General features: G+C 33.3%; 1 protein-coding gene across 1 annotated transcript; it reads right to left on the bottom strand.

The window, feature by feature from the left end:
• Window positions 1-3,111: 3,111 nt before the first annotated feature.
• LOC105629582 (phosphatidylinositol 4-kinase beta 2) lies at window positions 3,112-19,584 on the bottom strand. Its single transcript, XM_020677542.3, has 16 exons — window positions 17,540-19,584; window positions 14,727-14,918; window positions 12,948-12,996; window positions 11,714-11,846; window positions 11,108-11,573; window positions 10,953-11,033; window positions 10,749-10,868; window positions 9,912-9,981; window positions 9,613-9,710; window positions 9,427-9,531; window positions 7,303-7,356; window positions 6,680-6,823; window positions 6,273-6,326; window positions 6,103-6,177; window positions 4,318-4,401; window positions 3,112-4,231 (listed from the first exon to the last, which is right to left on the bottom strand). Exons 1-16 carry the CDS (start codon window positions 18,995-18,997, stop codon window positions 4,130-4,132), a joined length of 3,285 nt encoding a protein of 1,094 aa, XP_020533201.1. The 5' UTR covers window positions 18,998-19,584; the 3' UTR covers window positions 3,112-4,129.
• Between the last annotated feature and the right edge of the window lie 1,885 nt (window positions 19,585-21,469).

Raw genomic sequence — 21,469 nt, 5'->3', positions numbered from 1 at the left:
GTGGTGCCAATTTGGGTTAGTGAAAATGTTGGTGTTAGCGGAGAGAAAGAGACAGAAAGAAGGCTAAGAGAGTGTTTTGACTTAAATGAAGGGCAACTATGGGATTTCCATAGTAAATCCATGTGGGATCCAAGTATGAGGCCGATGTGGTATTATCTCTATCCACATCGGCTGCCACCTGTGTAAGAACGGGATCCATTAAATGATAGTCAGAATTTTTGCATTCCTCGTCAGCAAAAAAACACTTAATTGCATTGGTATTATTTATACACTTAATTGCTGCATTCGGTCAGATGCTCAACGTGTTGCGAACCTTCGACATTGAAAAAAATATAATGTGATTTTACAAATTTGTCCCCTTAACTTGCATTTCAAAATTTATAAATTCTAGCTTCGTCCATCATGCTCAGTTTATTTAAATTTAACCAAAAGATGAAAACATCTTTATGTAATATTAAAATTATAAATTATTTTTTCAATGTTTTTTTCCTTTTTCTCTATTGTTTTTATATAGCTTTGTGCTTCAATTATTAGTATCAAAAAAAGAAGTTATTTTGTTAAATAAAAATTAATTGCAGTATAATATAAATGAAGTTGATCCATATTCTGCATCATTAGTATCCAAACTTTATGACCCGAGGTCGCCTAATTCGGCTCAGGATTTAGTTATAGTTAAAACTTTTCGTCCCTTTTTACGGATGCATTTAGTAGGGTGTCATCCGAGAGTTCTTCCCACATACCCAACCTAAGTTACCAACTGAGCCACAACCCATTAATTATTTAGCCTTATTTTATATACAATATAATGCATCAATTTTTGTTATTACATATTTACATCAAATAAGAAAAAATGCACTAACTCAAATGATTATCTTATTTGCCAAACAATCTTAATTCTATTCAAAATTCAGCTGCGTTCAATAGGCTGTTAATTCATATTCAATATTCATAATTCAGCCCAAACAAATGACCCCTAATTTTATAATTATCCTGATTTTATTTAATGCTTATTGCTCGATAAAAATAAAGGATATAAATTTTCCTTTTTATTCATTGATCTTATTTATCCAACCCTTTAAAAAAAATCACTTTCTTTTATGAATTATTAAGTAATACAAAATATTGACAATCGTATTTTTTTTTATAATTCAATTTTTATTAAAAAATAATTAAATTATTTTATAATTAAATTTTATTAAAAAATAATGAAATTATTAGAATATATTATAAAACATTCACATCCAAATCTATTATTTTGTAATGCGGGAAAATTATGTAACCCTTCACATCACGACCCTAGAAAAATCCTATTTTTCTTAATCTTTTCATAAAATTCATTACGGAATAAAGCTTAATTACATGTCAAATAAAATTTGAACATAAAATTGTTATATATACTAAAGGTGGGTAAATCACTGTTCCTGTCACAATGATTTTCCCGTTCAGCCCCTTATAGTTTTTTTAATTACAATATTGCTTTTTTCATTTTAGTCCTTTAATATCATTATAATTATAGTGATTTCATTTTGCTAACAATTCTAAGGTTGTGTTTGGCGACGGCTTTTTAAGTAATTTTTAACGTTTTGACTAATCAAACACTTTAGCCGTTAAAAACAAAAAGAAAAAGACAATATTGGCCCTCAATACACTAAAACCAGTGAGGATTTTTCTTTGTTTTTTTTGGCAGGAAAGAAGCTCAACAAATGGATCCAACGTTGCCAATCTGTAGCCGGAAATCTTCTTTGGCTAGTCACATCTACCACAACCATCGCCTTTCTCCCGGTCCCCTTGCTTTTCCGATCATCATAAACTTACAATGGTCCACAGATCCTTCTTCGACATTGAGCCAAACCTCTGCTTTGTCCACTCCAAATTCGGCCCAATTTTCACTCTTCAATTTGGAAGAAAATTAAAATAAAAGAGAAAGAAAAGAAATTAAGAAAGAAAAAGAAAAGAGCAAAAAAAAGAAAGAGAATACAGATTTTTCGCTCTCTCTCTCTCCCTCTCCGTCCAGCGATCCTGCCTCTCTCTTCTCTACTCGATTCCGGCCACCAAACTGACTAAGGAAGTAGGCGGTCGACTCATCTCGTGTTGCTGATCAAGTTTTCGGACTCCTCTCATCCGGAAAGAGCCTCCGTTGATGCGAATCAGAGCTGTTTTCCTTGATAGTTTCATTGATTTCCAGCGATTCACGCGCGTTAGGGGCAAGCACCGGTCGATTTCCCACCCTCGTGCAACCATTTTCCCTTCACCAGTTCCGGCTATAAAGCTTGGATGGCGAAACCACCATGAACAGTGGTGATGGAGGCAGCTGTGACTGCTAATATACTTAAACAATACTTCTTAAAGATCTTTTGGGAAAAATTTATATTCTCTCTCGTATGATTAACACCTTATGCATTGACATTCACTAAAAAATGAAAAAATTTAGATGGAAGGATAAAATAATGTAACAGAACTAATAAACATTAGGAATATCATAACGTGTTTTTAAGAATAAAAGTTATTATTTATAGGTAAATTATACGGATAAAATTATAACTTTTTACTTTATTTAATAGTGCAGAAAAAGATAATAACGCCATTTATTTTTTTAATAGCGTAACAAGATAATAACGCCAATTCTGGTTGACAAGCCCCGATAATATTTTGGCACTTTCGTCTTGATATCTCTTTTATTACATTTGTACTTTTTATTTTTTTTTTTTTTGGTTAATTGCGTCAAAAAAATAATAAAACTCATTTTCAATCACAAGATTCTTAAAATAAAACCTACAAAAAGTTTCCTCAAAGTAAAGTGATGTCATCATGCTACCACTTTACAATTCTACCTTTATAGCTTCAATTTGCATAATATCATCCTTTCACTATTCAATAATTTATTTGTGATAAAAATAATATATCGAGCCCCGAGACAAATGTTAATAAACCAATCTCAATCACTGCAATATTAAATTCGCTCAAATTGTTAACAACCCAGCCACAATGCTACTTGTAAGCAGTATTTCTAGATCAAAAGAATACAAGAGTGGCAGAGAGAGAAGATTGAAAAGCGTAACGAAGCAAAAATATAACATGTTGTTCTAATACTATATCAATGAACAACCATAATATCACAAGAAAATCTCAGTAAAAATAATAATAATAATAATAATTTTGTGCTATGTACGAGGAACTGAACTGATACCTTGAGTCCAGTTGCATCATCAAATATTACAGGAATTTTCCTATAGTTGAAAGATTAAGACACAAGTAAAGAGACTTAACTCTTTTTTAAAAACATCTAACACTAACATCTCATGTAAAATAGTTTACAGACTCAAATTCTCTATCGAATACACAAATTGGACCAGAACCCTGCGCCCATCAAACACTATGTTGTATGACTAGAATTTCAATCAATTTTTACCCTCGAAAGAAGATGGTATATGATCTCACTTGCTATATTCATATACAGCTTTCAGGAATTTTGCCAGGACGACTTTTTGGTAAGGACGTGTCAGAGAAATATACCTGGGAAGACTCGCCATTAAACAGTTGATGCCAGAAGTGAAACAGGCTAGCCATCTGATTGTCTGCCAAGCTTTTGTCTGAAGAATACTGCTTCTAATGGTGAAATGCTAATGTACAAATCAGGAATACTTGGTATTTGTATTGCTGTCGACCGCCACCCCGTGTAAAATTCTACTTATGCATTTGTGGTCTCAGACGCCTTTTCACGACTGTCCATCATCATCACAGGAATACTCTGTACATGCTTTCTTAAGAGGGGATAAAAGTATGCTTCCTTTTTGAGCAACTAAATTCACCAAACGCCGGCAGAATTCCATATTAAATGACGAGGAAACAGTGAAAAGAAAAAGAAGACTCTCCTGAAAACAATTTAGCCTGCTAGACTTCCTAAACACATATTTCAGCTGGTATAATTACAAACTCCTCGCACCAAGGAAACACAGGCAACAATCTGATATCAGAATTTGTTAAATCTGCAACAAAATCTTGTGCCACAATGCAGTGAACCAATTTCCCTTGTATGACAGTGATTTAGTTGCAACTTACATGCAACTCTGATAAAAAATGACGCGCTGAACTGGCGATTGTCAAAGGGAGCAAAGAATGCAGTATATCCTCACAATATCCCATTCAAAACTCTCTGATAGTAGTCATACTGTCGTGTCCTCCAAGCATCAAGGCTGCTGCTGATAAGAGAAAGCACCAACGAGACACATTGCTGCAAGAAAGCAACAAATAACATAACAACCATTGCAGTGAAAAAATCTTTATCAGAATAATATGAATACAGAACTTGTATCATACCTCTTCTGTCAAACTTAGATGGAATCGTTTTCTTAGGTTTTGTATTGTCCGTGGACCACCTTTAAAACAAGGGAAACCTGAATCCTGATTCAAGAAATTGTATACAAAGTACCATTAATAATCCTCCAAATCCTCTGCAACCATTGTGCATCTTATAATCCTAATTAATTATTACAATTTTGCTATTTTATGTTACTTCATGAAGACAATTAAAAAAAAGGCAAAATTCAAAAAATAAGTTCATGAATCTTGAAATCTTTTCAATTCTATCATAAACCATTAACTCAGTATCAGAACTACAATATTTATAATTTCATATCAAGTTTATCATAAATTTACATTATTTAATGCTGATTTATTACTTTATTAAAAATAAGCATCATATGAACATCTAAATAGAATAAAATATACCATCAGATAGTTAGCTCAATACTGATTCTCAGCTACCTTGTATTAAAAATAGCTAATAAAGCCACATGAACTTCTAGTTTGAGTAAAAAAATATTTATTGATAGCCTCTTAAATGTAAATTTGTATTGATAGTCTGTTCAAAGTAGAGCTTTCAGTCAACTATACTAAAAAAAGTCACAAGGACAATCGTTATGCAATTAAATGATTCCAATTTGAAGAACTTCTCTGTCAGAAATATAACTACGACAAAGCTAAGTTCTGATACCAACTCCAGATTGGAAAGCTAAGTTTTGCAACAATTTAATTCAAAATAATTCTATTTTGTTAATTTTTATGTTTGGAAATAAAATAATCTGTCGAAAAAGAATGATTTTGAAGTATCAGAAATCATATCATTTTAAGTTTGGTTTTACAATAACTCAATTTAATTAGATTGGACTCATAGTCAAATTACACAAATATCATTATAATTTATACTCTAATCTCCCAAAGTTTTGACATTATCATTATTTTTAAAATAAATAAAGACGATTAAAAAAATAAAATGAACTGGAATAATGTTTATATAAGAACTTAATTCTTTTAGAATTTAATTGAATTAATTTGAATTCTTGAAGAGTGTTTCCAAATGGAACCTGAACTTTTAAGTTTCCAAAGTTCCTAATACAATTGAAAAAGGGATTAAAGCTCAGGAAACTCATTTTTATTAAGCCCAAAACAAAAAAGAATGAGATCTGATTTAACAAACAAAGGAAGGAAATGAATCTTTTTCCTTCCACTACTTGTTTAATTATTTTATAAACTTACTAATTAAAATTTGTTTCCTTGAGCAAGAAAAAAAAAAAAAACAAGAAAAGAAAAATGCATTTTTGGCTTTTTCTCAAGAACAAAGGAAACAGAATTTTTTTTTTTTTAATGATATCCAATGATGGGTCAGGGCCCGTCAACTGTTAACAGACTTTATCTAATTATAACAATCTTTGCTTAAGTATTTGAAATAACGTACCACCCTCATTTAATTTAAAATAAATAAATAAATAAATAAATAACTCAAGACTTCCCATTTAAACAACTAATTTCCACCTATCCATAACAATCAGAAACCTGATTAAGATAGGGCTAGTACCATTCCTAAGGAAGACCATGGTTAGTGCCAGCCAAACAGCCTTTGTTCATCCACGTATTCATTCTTTTGAAATTTAAATCTCAGGTACAGCATTCAAAGTTTCCATCAATTATATTTATCAATTGATGACGTTGAACCTCAGAGACATAGAAGGCTCCATAACAAATGGAAGGAGTAGAATACACACACATACAGCATACACACACATATGTATGCAGTAAAAGATAAGTTATAGTTATGTGTGGTACCTGTAACATCTCAACAAGAAGAATAATACGCTCTGCATGCTTACGGCAAGTTAAGAAGCCCTGAATGCATAGAACCTGGATGTGAAATGCAAAAGACATAAGAATAGTTCTCTAAAGAGTGGAGCCAAACAGGATTAACTAATAAAATAAAAATAAAAGAAATTATCTACTTTAAAATAGTCAAAGAACTCGCTTGGAACTCCCTCAGCATCAGAATCCATGACCTAAGACAATAACAAAAAAATGCAATTAACCTTGGAACCAAGAAATCCAAAATTCTAAATCAACTCAGTATACTAATTTGGCATTGTTTTTAAGTTGCTATTGAAAAAAGCACTTTGCTGAAAATGTCGGTTAAAGATCTTTGAAATTTGTTTTTAAGTTGAAATTTCACATATCTTAGTCATGACAGCTTCAAAACAGCTAAAACAACACTCCAAAACTGGTTTTGGCAACAGCATTCAAAATGCTGCTTTTTCAGAAAAGCGATTTCAACCTCAATGCCAAACAAGCTCTAAATGAGGTTGTCAAATGATGGCTGGCAAAGGGAAAAATAAGTTGTACATTGAACTATTACCTCAAGAAGCTCCCGAGTTAATTTGAAGGGTGCACTTTCAAAATTAACACCACCAGGTGAATTGGAGAGCATGAATCCAAAATCAATATGTATGATGTGACCTTCTTCATCCAATAACAAGTTTCCGTTGTGTCTATCCTTAACCTAAACATTAGATTAATTGTAAAATTTTCATGAGCCTTTACACTTGGCTGGCGATATCAAATAGAAGGCCATAATATCTCATTTTTTAAAACCCAAAACTGTAAAGCCGAAGCCGAAATGAATACTTATTGGCTCATACAAGTTTTCTGGAGCTCCAAGGAAGAGTTTCAATAAAAATGAATTAAGTGATAATTTCAGCAGTAGGTAACATTATCAAATATATGATTATGAGCAACAAACTGTTAAATATGCTGCTGCTTGAGAGAAAAGTAACTGTTAAAAGACATAATACAGATGCAAAGTTTGCAGATAAATTTACATGGAAATTTAACATGAATTTTCTACTTGATTTGGACAACTAATTATTTGAGGCTGTTAAATATCAGGCAGTAGCTTTATTAACTGAAGGGTAGAGGGGGATAGAGAGAGAGAGAGAGAGAGAGAGAGAGAGAGAGAGAGAGGGAGGAAAGGCACCACACCTGTAGCAGATAGCACACTAGAGAATATCCTGCCATACTTTCCACGAAGTTCCTCTGCAATAAAACAAATAAATCAATTATCATCTTATTAATAAAGCAATCCAGTCGGAATCAGAGTGAACAAAATCCGCACGTGGAAAACATAAACCAAAAAGAAAAAATCATTCACTTCCCCCAATATAATATAATATTTAAAAGGTAGATAAAGATAAACCAAGTGATATTGTCTCTAGAGCATTCATTTGATCATTTCATGTATAAGAAAAGAAACCAACCATGAACAGCATATATAAAAAGGCAAACAGAATCTAATAATGCATTTTGTGGATATATAGTAGAAGAGATTATGACTTCCTTAAACAAAAACAACAAAACAAATTTCTGTAGTTAAAAAGCTTTTGGCTGTGCTTTTTAACTTGTCCTTCAAACACGATATTGCTAGGGTTAGCAATTGGGCAAAGCTAGTCACAACCTCAATTTACTGAATCCAAATAATTCAGACTCAGAGTTATATTAGCACAGGCTGGATGAACTTTCCTAAAGAAATGCAGCACGAAATCAATTGGCTGAACATGAACCAAAACCTGCTCAAACTGGCTTGTGTATAAAATAAATACAAATATACATAGAAATTCGTGTGTAAAAGTAAAATATATAATATTTTTAAACTAAGAAAGAAGCTAAGCTTATTGTATCTTACAATATGTGTTCAATTGTTTTTTATATTTAGCATCTAGTACGTTAATATAATTCACACTGATAATTTACTCTACAAAATGTATTCGGCTGATTTTGTATCAAACTTGCAAGTTCAATTCTTTTTTGTAAGTAAATAAATTAAATATGAAATTGCTTCTGCTATTTCTTTAGTATTAGGATTGGTCGCATGATGCTGCAGATTTCTTGTAATTTTTTTAAAATAATTTATATCTTCATAAGAAAATAATTTATACGCAATCAAAAAAAAAAAAAAAAAAAAAAAAAATATATATATATATATATATATATATACACTAAGAATAAACATCAATGTTGACTGCAGCTAACTGTTTCGCTTTTTGCATCAAATCTGGCAACACCTTCTCAAATAAATCAATCTAATAGAGATTCGCAGTAAATTTTATTATGAACATAAAAACTTAATTATCTCAATTTAATTACTTAATATATATCATGATTAGGTACTTTATTTGTTTTAGTCATAATCCTATAATTACAAATTTGAAGTGAGATTCAATATGTTGTTGATGTTTATATGCAAGAAAAGTTGAAGTTTCACCAATTTTAATTTTGGCATGTACATTATTTTAAATGTTATATTAGACTCCGTTAAAATTCGTAAGATTTTTTTTTCCAACAATTTGGAAATTTTTTTGAAATAAAATTAGGGTTTAATTTTTAAATCATAATAACTTAAGATTTTGTGACAAAAATAATTACTAACCTAGAGTTTAATCACAATTAGAATAATTTATTCCCATCTTTTCTGTATTTTTTAGGCTAAATTTCTTGAAAATTTGCCTCTATATATATATATATATATATATATCTATATATATATATATATATATATATATATATATATGTTCAATCACCCAGAGTTTTACCATTTGTTTTCAGACTAATGCTTTAATGTTCATGATTTCTTAAGATGAAAACTTATCAATAATATCCACCAAAAATTATAATATAAAAGGTGGCTTTTATTGATAGTAGTGTCCAAGGTCAAAGGTGGTGTAATTTTGATTCTGGTAAGACATTCGTCTAGGTACACTAAAAAAGTAAATTAGTTGCAAACAGAAGAAAATATACCATATCATATTCCCTTGTCTCCATATTTTTCACCTACTAAACATAATTCCCTTCACTTCCAAAGTCCAGTGATGAGAACAACATCAAAAGAATGTTTAATAAAAAGATGACGAAGAAAGTTATTCATGTATGGAAAACCAGAGAATAACAAAATATTTCCAAGAGCAAATATCCTAATCACTCCACAAAAAAATGTATTGGCCAATACATCCCCAATGAGCAAAACAGTTGTGGAGAGATGGGGATCATCATGCTTTGGTAATTACTAGTAATATGTGATGTTTTCACACCAGTGGAACAGCAGTCCATTACCTGTGCAAGCTTAAAACTTGGGGAGTTCTCCTCATACTTAGCAACAAAAAAGTCACGCAAGCTTGTGATGTTGGGATATCTACTCTTGAGAGAATGAAGTGAAGCCTGTAAAAAGGGAACCATTATCACTGAGATAAACAAAAATATTGAATTTTCAGATTACTCAAAGAGAACTATTACACGTACAGTATCAGGAATTGTCTCAATAAGAGCTGTATAAGATGAAGTGACCAAAACTTCATAGGGACGTAACCAGAGAGGGAGGCCAGCTTCTTGGAATATATCTGGCATCAAAACCAATTTAATATAAGCTAAACTATACAGTTAAAGAAGAAGAAGACAACAAAGCGTAACTCATGAGAATAATCTAATCTAAGAGTTTATCATTATGAGGATAAGCGATGCAACAAAACAGCAGTGACTTCCTTCAAACTACATCTATGGAATAGTTAGCCATAACACTGATGCCATGGACTGGCACCTACCATAAAAATGAGAAATGAGTTGAACTGCAAGATGCTCCTGCCGACAATCATCACCACTCTTCACAATAACCTGCACAAGAAACAAGCAAGAAAATGAATTCACTAATACTAAGAAATAAAATCACAATCAGATGCCAATGTAAAATTATTACAGAAAATATTTATAATAAAGCAGACTCCAGAGTTGCCCAGAGATTAAAACACACACACTGAGACATCAAGAATGTGATAGAGCTGATCAAGGCCCAAGACCTTTCCTAGTATATTCTAGGAATAAAATTACTGAAGGCAGCGATTTAGCAGAACGAAAATTGGGGATCAAGCAAAGGTTACACATCAGAGAAGTTAGTTATGACTTATGAGAAGGCTATATAAGGGAGCAAATGGAGAGCAAAGGATATCTTGACAGTATTCAGTTATTTTGGGCGGTGTATCTGCATGTCTCAGGCCTGGGGTTTGTTAGCAACCATTTTCTTTCTTCTTTATCTGTTATTCTGTTTCTTCTTTAGTACATGTAATTGCAGTATCCAATCAATACAAATTCCTTGTTTCTGTTGCTCCAATCTTTTAATGTTTATAATTTCCATTGCTTGTTTCTGTTCAATGTTCTAATCTCTAAAAGAATGCTAGGTATATAACCACAAGCCACATTAAGAATCTAATATATTTATTGACCAAATCATTAATAAGCTTATAGCATTAAGAAAATACAACATTCTTTATGGTAATCTTCTAATTACCAAAATAAACTTTTCAAGAAAAAAACATCAATTAACATTCAGAAATTCTGATCACTATTTTCTTTTTCCCTCAAGTAGTCTAATATGCAGAACTTACAGAGCGCAGGTCCCAACCAGGTAATTTTCCATATACTGAAGCTTTACGAATCCTCTCTTTCTTCAACTCCCAAAGTTCACCAGATAGAGCATCGCTGGCCTTAGGGATGCTACCATTAACCTATTAAAAATTAAAAGTTTTCAAGTTCCAGCATTCTTCTTTAAAAACATGGAAACTTGATTTTCTGCGTTCGTGAATGCTTACCCTAGGCTGTGCATCTGAGGAATCTTGACCAGCTCCTTTTAAAGGAAGTCCAGGAGGGGCTTCTCCCTTGGCTGCAGCGGCCTGCAGAAGGTAGCTAAAAGTTTACAAACACTATTGGAAAACTATAACTAACAGTACTCAATTTAGAGGCCAACCTTCACTTCTTCAATGGCAATTGTACTAGGGACACGACGATGCTCTCTGCGACGAAGTGGTCCTTGATCCCCAATGTCTTCCATGCGAACTCCAGGATCTGCCGTCAGCACTACCCTTACCCATTCCAAATCACCACAGTCAGCTGTTCTTTGATGCAGACCATTGCGATTAATGCCATGGCGAATATCACGTGACTGATTGTTCACTGACTGTCGGGGCCATTGCTTCTCCACATAAAGGCTCACACTAACAAATTTCAATTTCGCCTCCAAACTATGGGACATTGCCTGGTCAATTGCTTGAGCTGTAGACCTTGACATTCTATCACTGCTATTCCTATATACTTCCTGGGCGGTCCACAAAGGATAGGCCCATGGAGGTGGCTTTGGCAAAAATGCATCTCCATTTGCTAGAGGAATTCCTCCTCTGGAAAGCTTTTGTGCACCAAAACCATCCTTCGTATTGCTGAAAAGGTTTTCAAAAAGAAAAAGAACTTAGAAAGATACAAAACAGATATACACACTAGTTGGATTACTTGCGGGGGGAAATTGTGTTACAAAATGAGATCTGTGCTAGTAGTACCAGAGATGTAACTCCATAATTACCTTGGCAATTCACATTTCAAAACTTCAACACAAATCAGATATGGAGCCTTTTCCCTAGAATTCAAAAGAACAGCTTCATCTTCAGGTATATGAACTACACGATAAACCCCCTTTCCCATTGGAAAGCAAACTCCTAACAGTGTAAACAGATATTCAAATAAGTGGATGGAAACTAGAAACAAATGAAAAAAAAAAAAAAATAGCAGAATGCTTATAACTATATTTGCAATTTTGACTACATACAATCATATCCAGTATCTCACATTGTTAATCAGTAGCAGAATGCTTCTTGATACTAAATTTTTATATCTAAAATTGCTTACAGATGGGCTGATTAATCTATCAGTAATACTTGGGACATTGTAAATCGGCATCATTGGATCAGGAAAAAAAAAAAAAAATGAGAAAAAGACATTGAGCATTTTAAACATAAAGAGTTTTTCTTTCCCCTTTTCTTTTTCTTTTTTTTATTTTTTTGAGTTAAAAACCAATGTCAGTACATGTAAATTATGCCTCTGCCAAGATTTTATTTGAGAAAAAAGAGACCATAAAAGAACTTGGAATCAATGGGAAATCAAGAAAAATGATAAATGACGCATTTTTCAAATAAAATAATTAAAGAAAAAATTATAGACATCATACAGACCCCGACACTAAATATCATCTTAACAATGAATGATTACTTTTTAGAAAATGGCATGCTGCACCTTTTGCTGGAAAGTTATCTTTTAGAAAGCTTTGAAATGACCACTGTAAATATAAAAAACATACAGTTACATTGATTGCACATATTCAGTCTCAAAATCTTTGAAAAACATAATATATTGAAAGGTTTTCTTAAAAAGAAAATAAATAACATATGAAACATGCTTTAAAAAACTCCCCACCATTTTTTGAAATACAAATTTGGAAGTTCTTATTCCAAACAGAAACCACATCTACTTGGCATTGCAATTTAAAATTGCTTTTCTTTTTTTTTTTTTTTTTTTTAAAAAAAAGAACATTTTTAGATGCTGAAAAAAGCTTTTAAAACTACATTTCAACTATTTTTGGAGAGGCTGACCCTAAATCTTTTAGTTCAAACCTGAATCAACATCATATTTTCCTTCTTTGAAACCACTACTAGACAATGGAAGGATGCTCTTAAACAGCTACATGACAGAATCAATGCACAAGTATTGACTTTCAAAGGTATCATACTTGAAGTAAAATCTAATATAAATATAGTAAGTACCTCCACTACTCTGAGCTTCAGCTAAATGTAAATTCATCTCCTCAAGTGACTGAGAATACAAGAAATTTCAAAAGCAAAATGTGTTAGATAAAATATATATTGAACATTATGTATAGATATGTGATAACTATATTTATAGTTAATAGTTTTTAAGGACGTGCTTTGTACATTATTTATACTCATTGTTGATACTTGTGATTTAATATTTTTAATAATAAATTTAAATTTAAATATGATTATTCCATATTGAGTTTTACTATTAATTCTTAGTAATATTTGTGTTTTTTAAATTTTAATATTAAGATATATTTTTTTAAAAAAAATTAATATTTGATATAAATATTAGTCATCAACATAAATATATAAACATAAACATATTTTAAATTATAAAATAAAAAATTGATTATCATACTAAGGCAAAAAGTTTTCAACAAATCTTTTATATCGAACCCAAAAATTGTTTATAGTGAAATCAAACAAATTCTTGACAGTCAAAGAAAACAAAATTTATTTGACAAAACAAGTAACTTTATAATGTAAACAATATATATATATATATATATATATATATATATATATTAGTTATATTGTTATAATATGACAAAGCTTCCATAATACGATTCTAATTTCTAAATAAGAGTGCACAAAATTTTAAATTTCTAATTAAGATAAGACAAAACTGCCCAATTAGAATTCATAAATATATATTTGATCTAATATTGTTGAACTATAATTTAATTTTATATCACGTTTATTAATGTGTATAATATATATAATATCAAATAATCAATGTATATCATTTAACTTGTATTTAATTTATATATTCTTTACATTTATCAACATCTAATATAAAATTACTTGTGTTAAACCTTCATGTTTGTTATCTCTCCATATCTTCTCCTCACCACGCATGCTTGTAAACAGACCACATTCCAACATTTGGCCCATCCATCGGAGAGACCCATCATTCCCATGCCATTTCATGGCCAAAGAAGGTTGGGTTCACATGAGGAGCCACTCTGCAAGTCCATTGCATTAACAGTGGCACCATTTCGTACCCCAACACCACCTCCAACCATATTCTTGGCACCCATAGTTCCTCCTCTTAGCCTTACTGGTCCTCCACCTGAAGGATTGGTGATTGATGCCATGTTTGGCTCTACTATTTGGTTTGCTTTATGCAATCTTTGCTTTCTTTTATTTTTATTTTGAATTTATTTAAGTTTGGCAGAAAATGCAAATCTAAGAGGGATTTAAGGGTACTTGTGTCTTCTCACAGTTCACTTAACGGAAAAAGTTGTATTTTTTTGACGAAAGGACAATAATGTATAATAGTAAAAAACATAAGGACAAAGTAATGTATTTTAAAAAAGGGAGGGATAGAGTTATTAATTTTGGGATAATATAGGTACAAAATTCTATTTTTCCTTTTATTTATTAGCCAATAGAATTTAGATTTAAATAGGAAACCAATATAACCAATCAAATTAAGTTACCTTTATTTTTTCAACCAATGACATTAAAAGCCTTCAATATACTTTTGTCAATCCATAGATTTAGTAGGGATATTTTTGCAAACACTAATGCTCCCCCTCCCCATTCTCACTTTTATATATATATATTATAGATATTATAGATGTATACATTTTTCATATACAGATAAGGTGTGTGCACAAGCTTGTGAGAGCTAACTAACATAAATATGCATGTGGGAAACCAGTAGCTAGCAACAAAATAGTAGGACAGAAAAGGAGAAAGCATAAGAAAACATTGAATAACCTCACAAAGAGCACTTTTGCGATCTTCAACCGGAAATATATCCACTAAGCCATAAGAAGTCTCACAAAGCGACATCACAAAGTCTAGCGACTCATGATAAGCCCCCTTCCGGAAGTGAGATGCTGTGTTGTTAGGAAGTGGAGGCTTCATGTTTGACTTTTCATTATGTTGTTTTGGTGAACCTGGATGCTTCTGTCATATTAAGAGCACAGGAAAAGTAGATTAGGGAATTATGAAACCACACAGCTAAATGCCTCTAATTAAAAGGAATTTCCAACAAACGCAAATACAAGATATCTATTGTAGCATGCTAGAGAACTTCTTTACCCCACTAGTTTGTTCTTCATGAAAGAGAAATTTCACCAAATAAAAAACCATTTCTCCCATATACATACCATGCTCAACATGTGTTATTTAATTCACTTTCAAAGAAATGACTACTTCATGAGTAAAATTCCAAAGAATTTTCCATCGAATTGAAAACTGCTGCTGTGTGTTCTACTGTTGTGCTATTTTAAAATGGCTGTCCAAATGCTCACTGCCAAAAAATACCTGGTTTTTTTCTTAATCATATGAAGTATACTTATTTACAAGTTCAAGACATGTACCATGCTCAACATGTGTTATTTAATTTACTTTCAAAGAAATGACTACTTCATGAGTAAAATTCCGAAGAATTTTCCATCGAATTGAAAACTGCTGCTGTGTGTTCTACTCATGTGCTATTTTAAAATGGCTGTCCAAATGCTCACCGCCAAAAAAGACCTGGTTTTCTTAATCATATGAAGTATATTTATTTACAAGTTCATGATAACATGTAATTAAATGGAAATTGGACCAACACTGATTTTTCACTCTCTGTAATCACATATTTGCATACAGGTTTCTTTAATACACTTTTTACTACTCAAAAATATTTATCAAGCAAGATCACATACAAAGTATAAGACAACTGATGCACAATCCATAATCCCTTCCTTTGGATCTAACAAGCATGTGCTCTATATCGGATCTCTCATGGAATTATTAATGCTAGCATTACTAGAATCCACCATTCTAGATTAGGTACCAAGTTAAGGGCTGAAGAAAAAAATTGAGGAAGAAGATACTGGAATCTTAAACAAAGAGAGGGTTAGAAAAAAGGAAAGAAAAAAAAAAAATGTGGCCTTAACTGGAACACATAAAGGAAGAGAAATTCTGGTAAGAAGGGGGAATTATTTGAGCAACACTGCACATGGAAATGGTGCAGAATTCTGTCGCATACATATGTGACATTTTGCATTCATATGTGACCGACAATCTAAATTCACTGGTAGATCCTATGAATATAAGAGGCAACTAGATTATTCTCATGTGCACTACAGTATTGTAGAATTTGCTGGTCAGAGGGGAATGTGTAAACTCTACTCTAATACCCAACTTATATCGATAATCAATAATATATATATCTAATAACATCAATTAAATGGAAAGAGTAAATGGCGATAATCAAAATATACGAGAGATGCTTTTGTTGCATCTTGAACCTTAAAAAAAAAAAAAAAAGAAAAAAAAAAGCACATGCCTAAGCAATAAGGCATGCATCTCAGTTAGTTCGCCAGCTTGACCATAGTAGAGGCACTAGACCTAGTGCCTGTTGAGCCTTGAGCTTGAGGCATGCCTTTGACAATTACAGTTGCAATCATATTGGTGCTAATTCTGTTACTACTTCTATACCTGCTAAATCTTCACATTACTTTCTCTACAGCGAATAAACAATGCATTCTAGAACTTCTTCTGGTAATTAAAATCAATACATTCAAAAGAAAATTTTGCAATTAGCTTAAACCAGTAGTTTTTGGAGTTCAAGCACACTAGTCTATGTATGGATGATGCAATAAAAACCTAGATGACACCAACGAGAATTTGGGGGAAAAAACAGAAAGAAAGGTGTTAACCTTGTTTGGTAGAGGAAGGTAAGAGAGCAACAGTCCCAAGTAAATGACTGCATCTAACCAAAGAATCTAACTTGCTTTACTCTCTCTATATAATGGCACCATACTAGCCATAGTGGCAGTAGGCTTGAATTTTTGAGGTTCCACACCAATAACAACAAAAAGAGAATCAAGGACCGTCGGCACAAAAGAGATGCCATTAGCAATCACAGTGCCCACACTATATTGCCATAAAAGAAGACGTTACTCAACTGTCTTCCTTCTATTCTTTGCATATTAAAAACCATTCCACAGTGATCTAATATCATCACCATGCTATTTACTGTCATATTTTACCCAATGTTGCTTTTCTGAAAAAGGAAATAATTTATGGATGCTTAACCTTCAAATTCACCCCCATGGAGATTTGTACCTCACATTCCCCCTAAACCTTCCCATAATATGAGGTCATCAGCTTAAATTAGACTACCAACCATAAGCAATCTACAAAATACCTTAGTATTTGGTACAGCATCAACTTTTAGTAATTCACCATCAATTGTAATAAATATCAGAATAATTACTTTTGTGGATAAGACCTACTCTCCATTGCATTTCCACAAACATATCTCATGAACTAAGATGCGCTGTCCAACATCAATGACTATTTATCTTCATTACAACCCAATTGAACAAATAACAAAACAATTTCACTATGCAAACAAACGCTAATATGAGGTCAACACATGTCAAAAAATTTTCTCAAATTCTTATATCACAATTTCACAACTTTATGGATCAAAAAATGGTTATCAAGCAAAACCTCCATCACTTCAAAATAATAAATAAGCCAGACATATATATATAGCATAATGAACCAAACAGTGATCATCAACACACCTCTTTATTCTTCTTTGAACCAAATAACTCTGAGTCTTCAAGTGAACGATCACGATCTCTAAACAGTTTGCGGAAAAAATTTTCAGTTCCTGGGCTGCTATCAAACAAGCCACTGCTATTGCTATTCTCAGTCACTGCAGTAGTTTTGGCATCCTCAGGATGCACCCGAAACAATTTCCGAAACAATGAAAATTCAGAAGGTTCTTCTTCATCACCATTCACATTACCCTCATCCATTTTATCATTTCCATCTTTCTTGTCTTCAAACTTATCTTTAAATAATTTCCGGAAGAAACCCTCTTTTTCATCATCCTCTGCAGATTTGGAACATTTTTCTTCAGAATTCACCCTTTCTTCATGCTCATTCCTATCATTTCCATCCTTCTTGTCCTCAACCTTCTCCTTAAAGAATTTTCTAAGGAACCCCTCTTTTTCATCATCTTCTAGTGATTTAGAAACTAACTTATCATCACCATCACTCTTGTTATCTCGAAACAACCTCTTGAAAAACCCTTCTGAGCTTGACGTCAACTCCTCATCCTCAGCTTTACTACTATCCCTCAGAAGTCTCTTGAAAAAACCATCTGAGCTAGATGTCAACTCCTCATCCTCTCCTCTACTGTTATCCCTCAAAAGCCTCTTGAAGAAGCCATCTGAATTCGAAGTTGACTCCTCCTCACCTCTGCTGCTGTCCCGCAAAAGCCTCTTGAAAAACCCGTCTTTTTCACTTTCTTCCTCATCTTTCTCCACTGACTTCCTAAACAGCAATGCATCTCTGACCTTTGGACCTGGAATAAACTTCTTAAAAAGCTTGTTCTCATCTGGTGACATCAGATTTCCATCCTCCACTAAATTATTTCCTGATGAGGGTGAAAATGATAAAGACTTGCTCACAGGCGGTGAAGATGTCAGTGACAAAAACTTCTGTTTTGATGACAGGATTTTATTCAAAACCTGGTTCTTACCCCCAGGGCTGGAAGACTCATTAGGTGGTCGCACAAGTGGGTGCCACTCTCCCATCAAAGTAGCTGCAATTTGACACTTCTCCTGAATCCTACTAATACCTTCATTATCATCAGAATCCTCAAGTTCCGCCAACAAAAACCAATGCACCTTCAAAGCTATCAGCAGAGACTTTGAGCACATATCAATAACAAACTTATCCAAAGATGGGCTTGGCTTGTGGATTAACATGTAACAAATTTGGAACAAATAACTCTCAATACCTGATAAGGGCAAGGTATACATTCTATTACATAGATAGTCACGTACCCCAGCGTGATCATGCTTGTATAGGTAGCTCACTGCGATCCACTCACAGAAAAAGGCCGAGTCAAAGAACCTGATTAGCCACCCACTCTCTCCGGACTCACTGATCAGATTACTTCGCGAGGTGATCTCCCTGGGTGACTCGTCAGATTCTCCACGACTCAGTCCCAGAAGCCGCACCATTGTCATTCTATCATCATAAACGACTTTGCATCTCAGAATCAGATTGACCAAACTCTGATTGCCTTGTGATCCAAACACACGAAAATCGAAATCGATTAAGCAGAGAAAGCAGAATCCTGCTCTAGAATATTAAACCCTAAATTCCCTAAAACCTTGATTCTGGAACCAAAGCCAGTTTCCAGTCTCCAGCCTTCTCAGTGATTGAATTCAAATGATGACAAATCAACCCATTAAATTCGCTCATTCTCCAGAAACCCTAATTATCTGTACAGGTAAACCACATAATGCAATCCTTTGTTTGCTCCTAGGTAAATTATCAAAGAGGAAGGAGAAGAAGGAAAAGCAGAAGAGGAAGAAGAAGAAGAAGATAGTGTAGGGAATGATCGAAATAATATGAAGTCAAAGGGAGAGGGTTTTAGTTGAAAAAATAAGAGAATTGGGAAGTTACTTACAAAGAGAAAGTTTGAATGCTAACTATGCGGGAAATAGTGGGACTTAGAGAGCAGATCTCGTGAATCTGCTGCGTATAACGATGCCGTTGGCGGTGGTGGAGGAGAGCTGTTGGCGTGGTGGTGGCGGTGTTGTCTTCTATGCTGTCACAGAAAGATGGGGAGAGGAAGGTGAGGTAATTATTGTTAAATATTAGAAATTTAAAATTTTTTTATTTAATAATGTACATTTAAAAATTGGGTTATGCTAATATGCGCGCAAGCATATCTTCACCTATGCAAGAAACGAAACTTGCATTTTCCCTCCAAGCAACTTCCATATGCATTTCATAGCCAAAAAGCGACAACAGGAGAGAGCAGGATTTCTAAAGGGAACCAGGGGAGGAGCAGGGAAGAAAATTTTAGTGTAGTTTTAAAATACAAAAATTTAATATGAAAGGGCAAATAGATTCATACTTTTAAATTTAGTGTTAAAATATCAATAACAATTGTAAGAATAAAATAGAAAATTTTAAAAAAATTCAATTCCCCAATACTTAATTATATAGTGTCTATAATATTTATAAGGGAAAATTATTATTTAGTCCCTCAGGTTTTACATAATTAACCAACTAATCTCAAGTTTTGCGCAAATATCTAGCTAATCCCTCAGGTTTAACTCCGTCTAATTAAAAGGTCCTTCCGTCCGAAAAGTTGGTTTTTTTCCGTTAATTAAAGACTGAAAGACTAAAACACCCCTCCCTAGCTGACGTAGACCAGTATGACCTTCCAAGTGAGGGAAACTGTAGGTCAGACTGTCCTAGAGACCCAACTCTCTCACGCAAAAACGTCTTCATCTCCAGTGGAAGTGTTGAAGAATCCATGCTAGAAAATGATGTTTATTGACGAAACGAATTGAGTGGTCGTAGCATGTAGTGCTTCGTTTGCGTGGAATCACAGTCTTCAAGCTTCGTTTTGAGGTAAATACCACATACTCAGACCCACTTCATTTTTTGCTTGAAAAAAAATTGAAAATCAATATTATTGAGGATGTTTATGATGATGATTTTTGGTATATTGAAATGCTTAAGCATCGTTATGAGTTGTTTTGTGTGTAATGATAACGTATTGAGGGTTTTTGCAGACGTTTTGTGTGTAATGATAATGCTTAATCATAATGTATTGAGGGTTTTTTGTAACACCTGTGTTAAATTACAATGTAGGAAAACTTGAACTTGATGGCTTTGCCTGAAAGTTCCACCATTGGGGTCATATATGAAGGGGATACACTGTATTTGTATGATGCACAACCTGACAGAATGAGTTACATTGTCCTCTTACAAAACGTATGCAAAGTTCACAAGATAAAGGATGGGAATGTGGATATTACATGCTCTGAAAATTATAGAATAGAGAATGATGCAGATGTTACTCTAATGTTTGAAAGATTCAAGGACACTGATTATATTGAACTGAATTTGGTTAGGAGGTAAGGTGAACCGAGTGTTGTTATGCCAAATGTGTTCCACAGTCAGGTGGCAGATAATATGAGTTTACATAATGAAAATTTGCAGCCTAATAGGGAAGTTCCAGGCAATGGTGTTGGGGAGGCAGAAAGTAATATTGGGTCACAAACTGAGATAAGTGGGGATGTTGGAGATGTGACCATTATTGAGCAAGAAAATGTAGGTGCTGGGATTGGAAATACAGAGGGTACAGGTAGTGGTAAGGGGAAGGGGGCAGAAATGTTGATAGGATCACTGATGTGGGATATTGTGCTGGCTGACAACACTGAGTATTCAGGCTATGTAAACCAGTTAGGCAGGGGAAAAGGGAGGGGGAGAGGGCGATGTAGAGGCAGGGCAAATGTTCATGAGGCTAATGTGAATAGGGACAATAGGAAGGGGAAAAGAGCAATTGCAGTTGGAGCCTCTTACAGCTTTAGAGATAGAGTACAACAACAACAACCATTGGAGTGGGAGGGGGGAGAAACAGAAACTGTTGTTGATAGTCAGTCAACAGATGATGACTATGTCTTTTCTGATACTGA

Source organism: Jatropha curcas, chromosome 3 (assembly GCF_041381405.1).
Source record: "Jatropha curcas cultivar XTBG-Jc1 chromosome 3, XTBG_Jcur_1.0, whole genome shotgun sequence".
Classification (NCBI taxonomy): Eukaryota; Viridiplantae; Streptophyta; class Magnoliopsida; order Malpighiales; family Euphorbiaceae; genus Jatropha; species Jatropha curcas.
The sequence above is the reverse complement of the archived record's forward strand: the minus strand, read 5'-3'. Positions and strand labels throughout refer to the sequence as shown.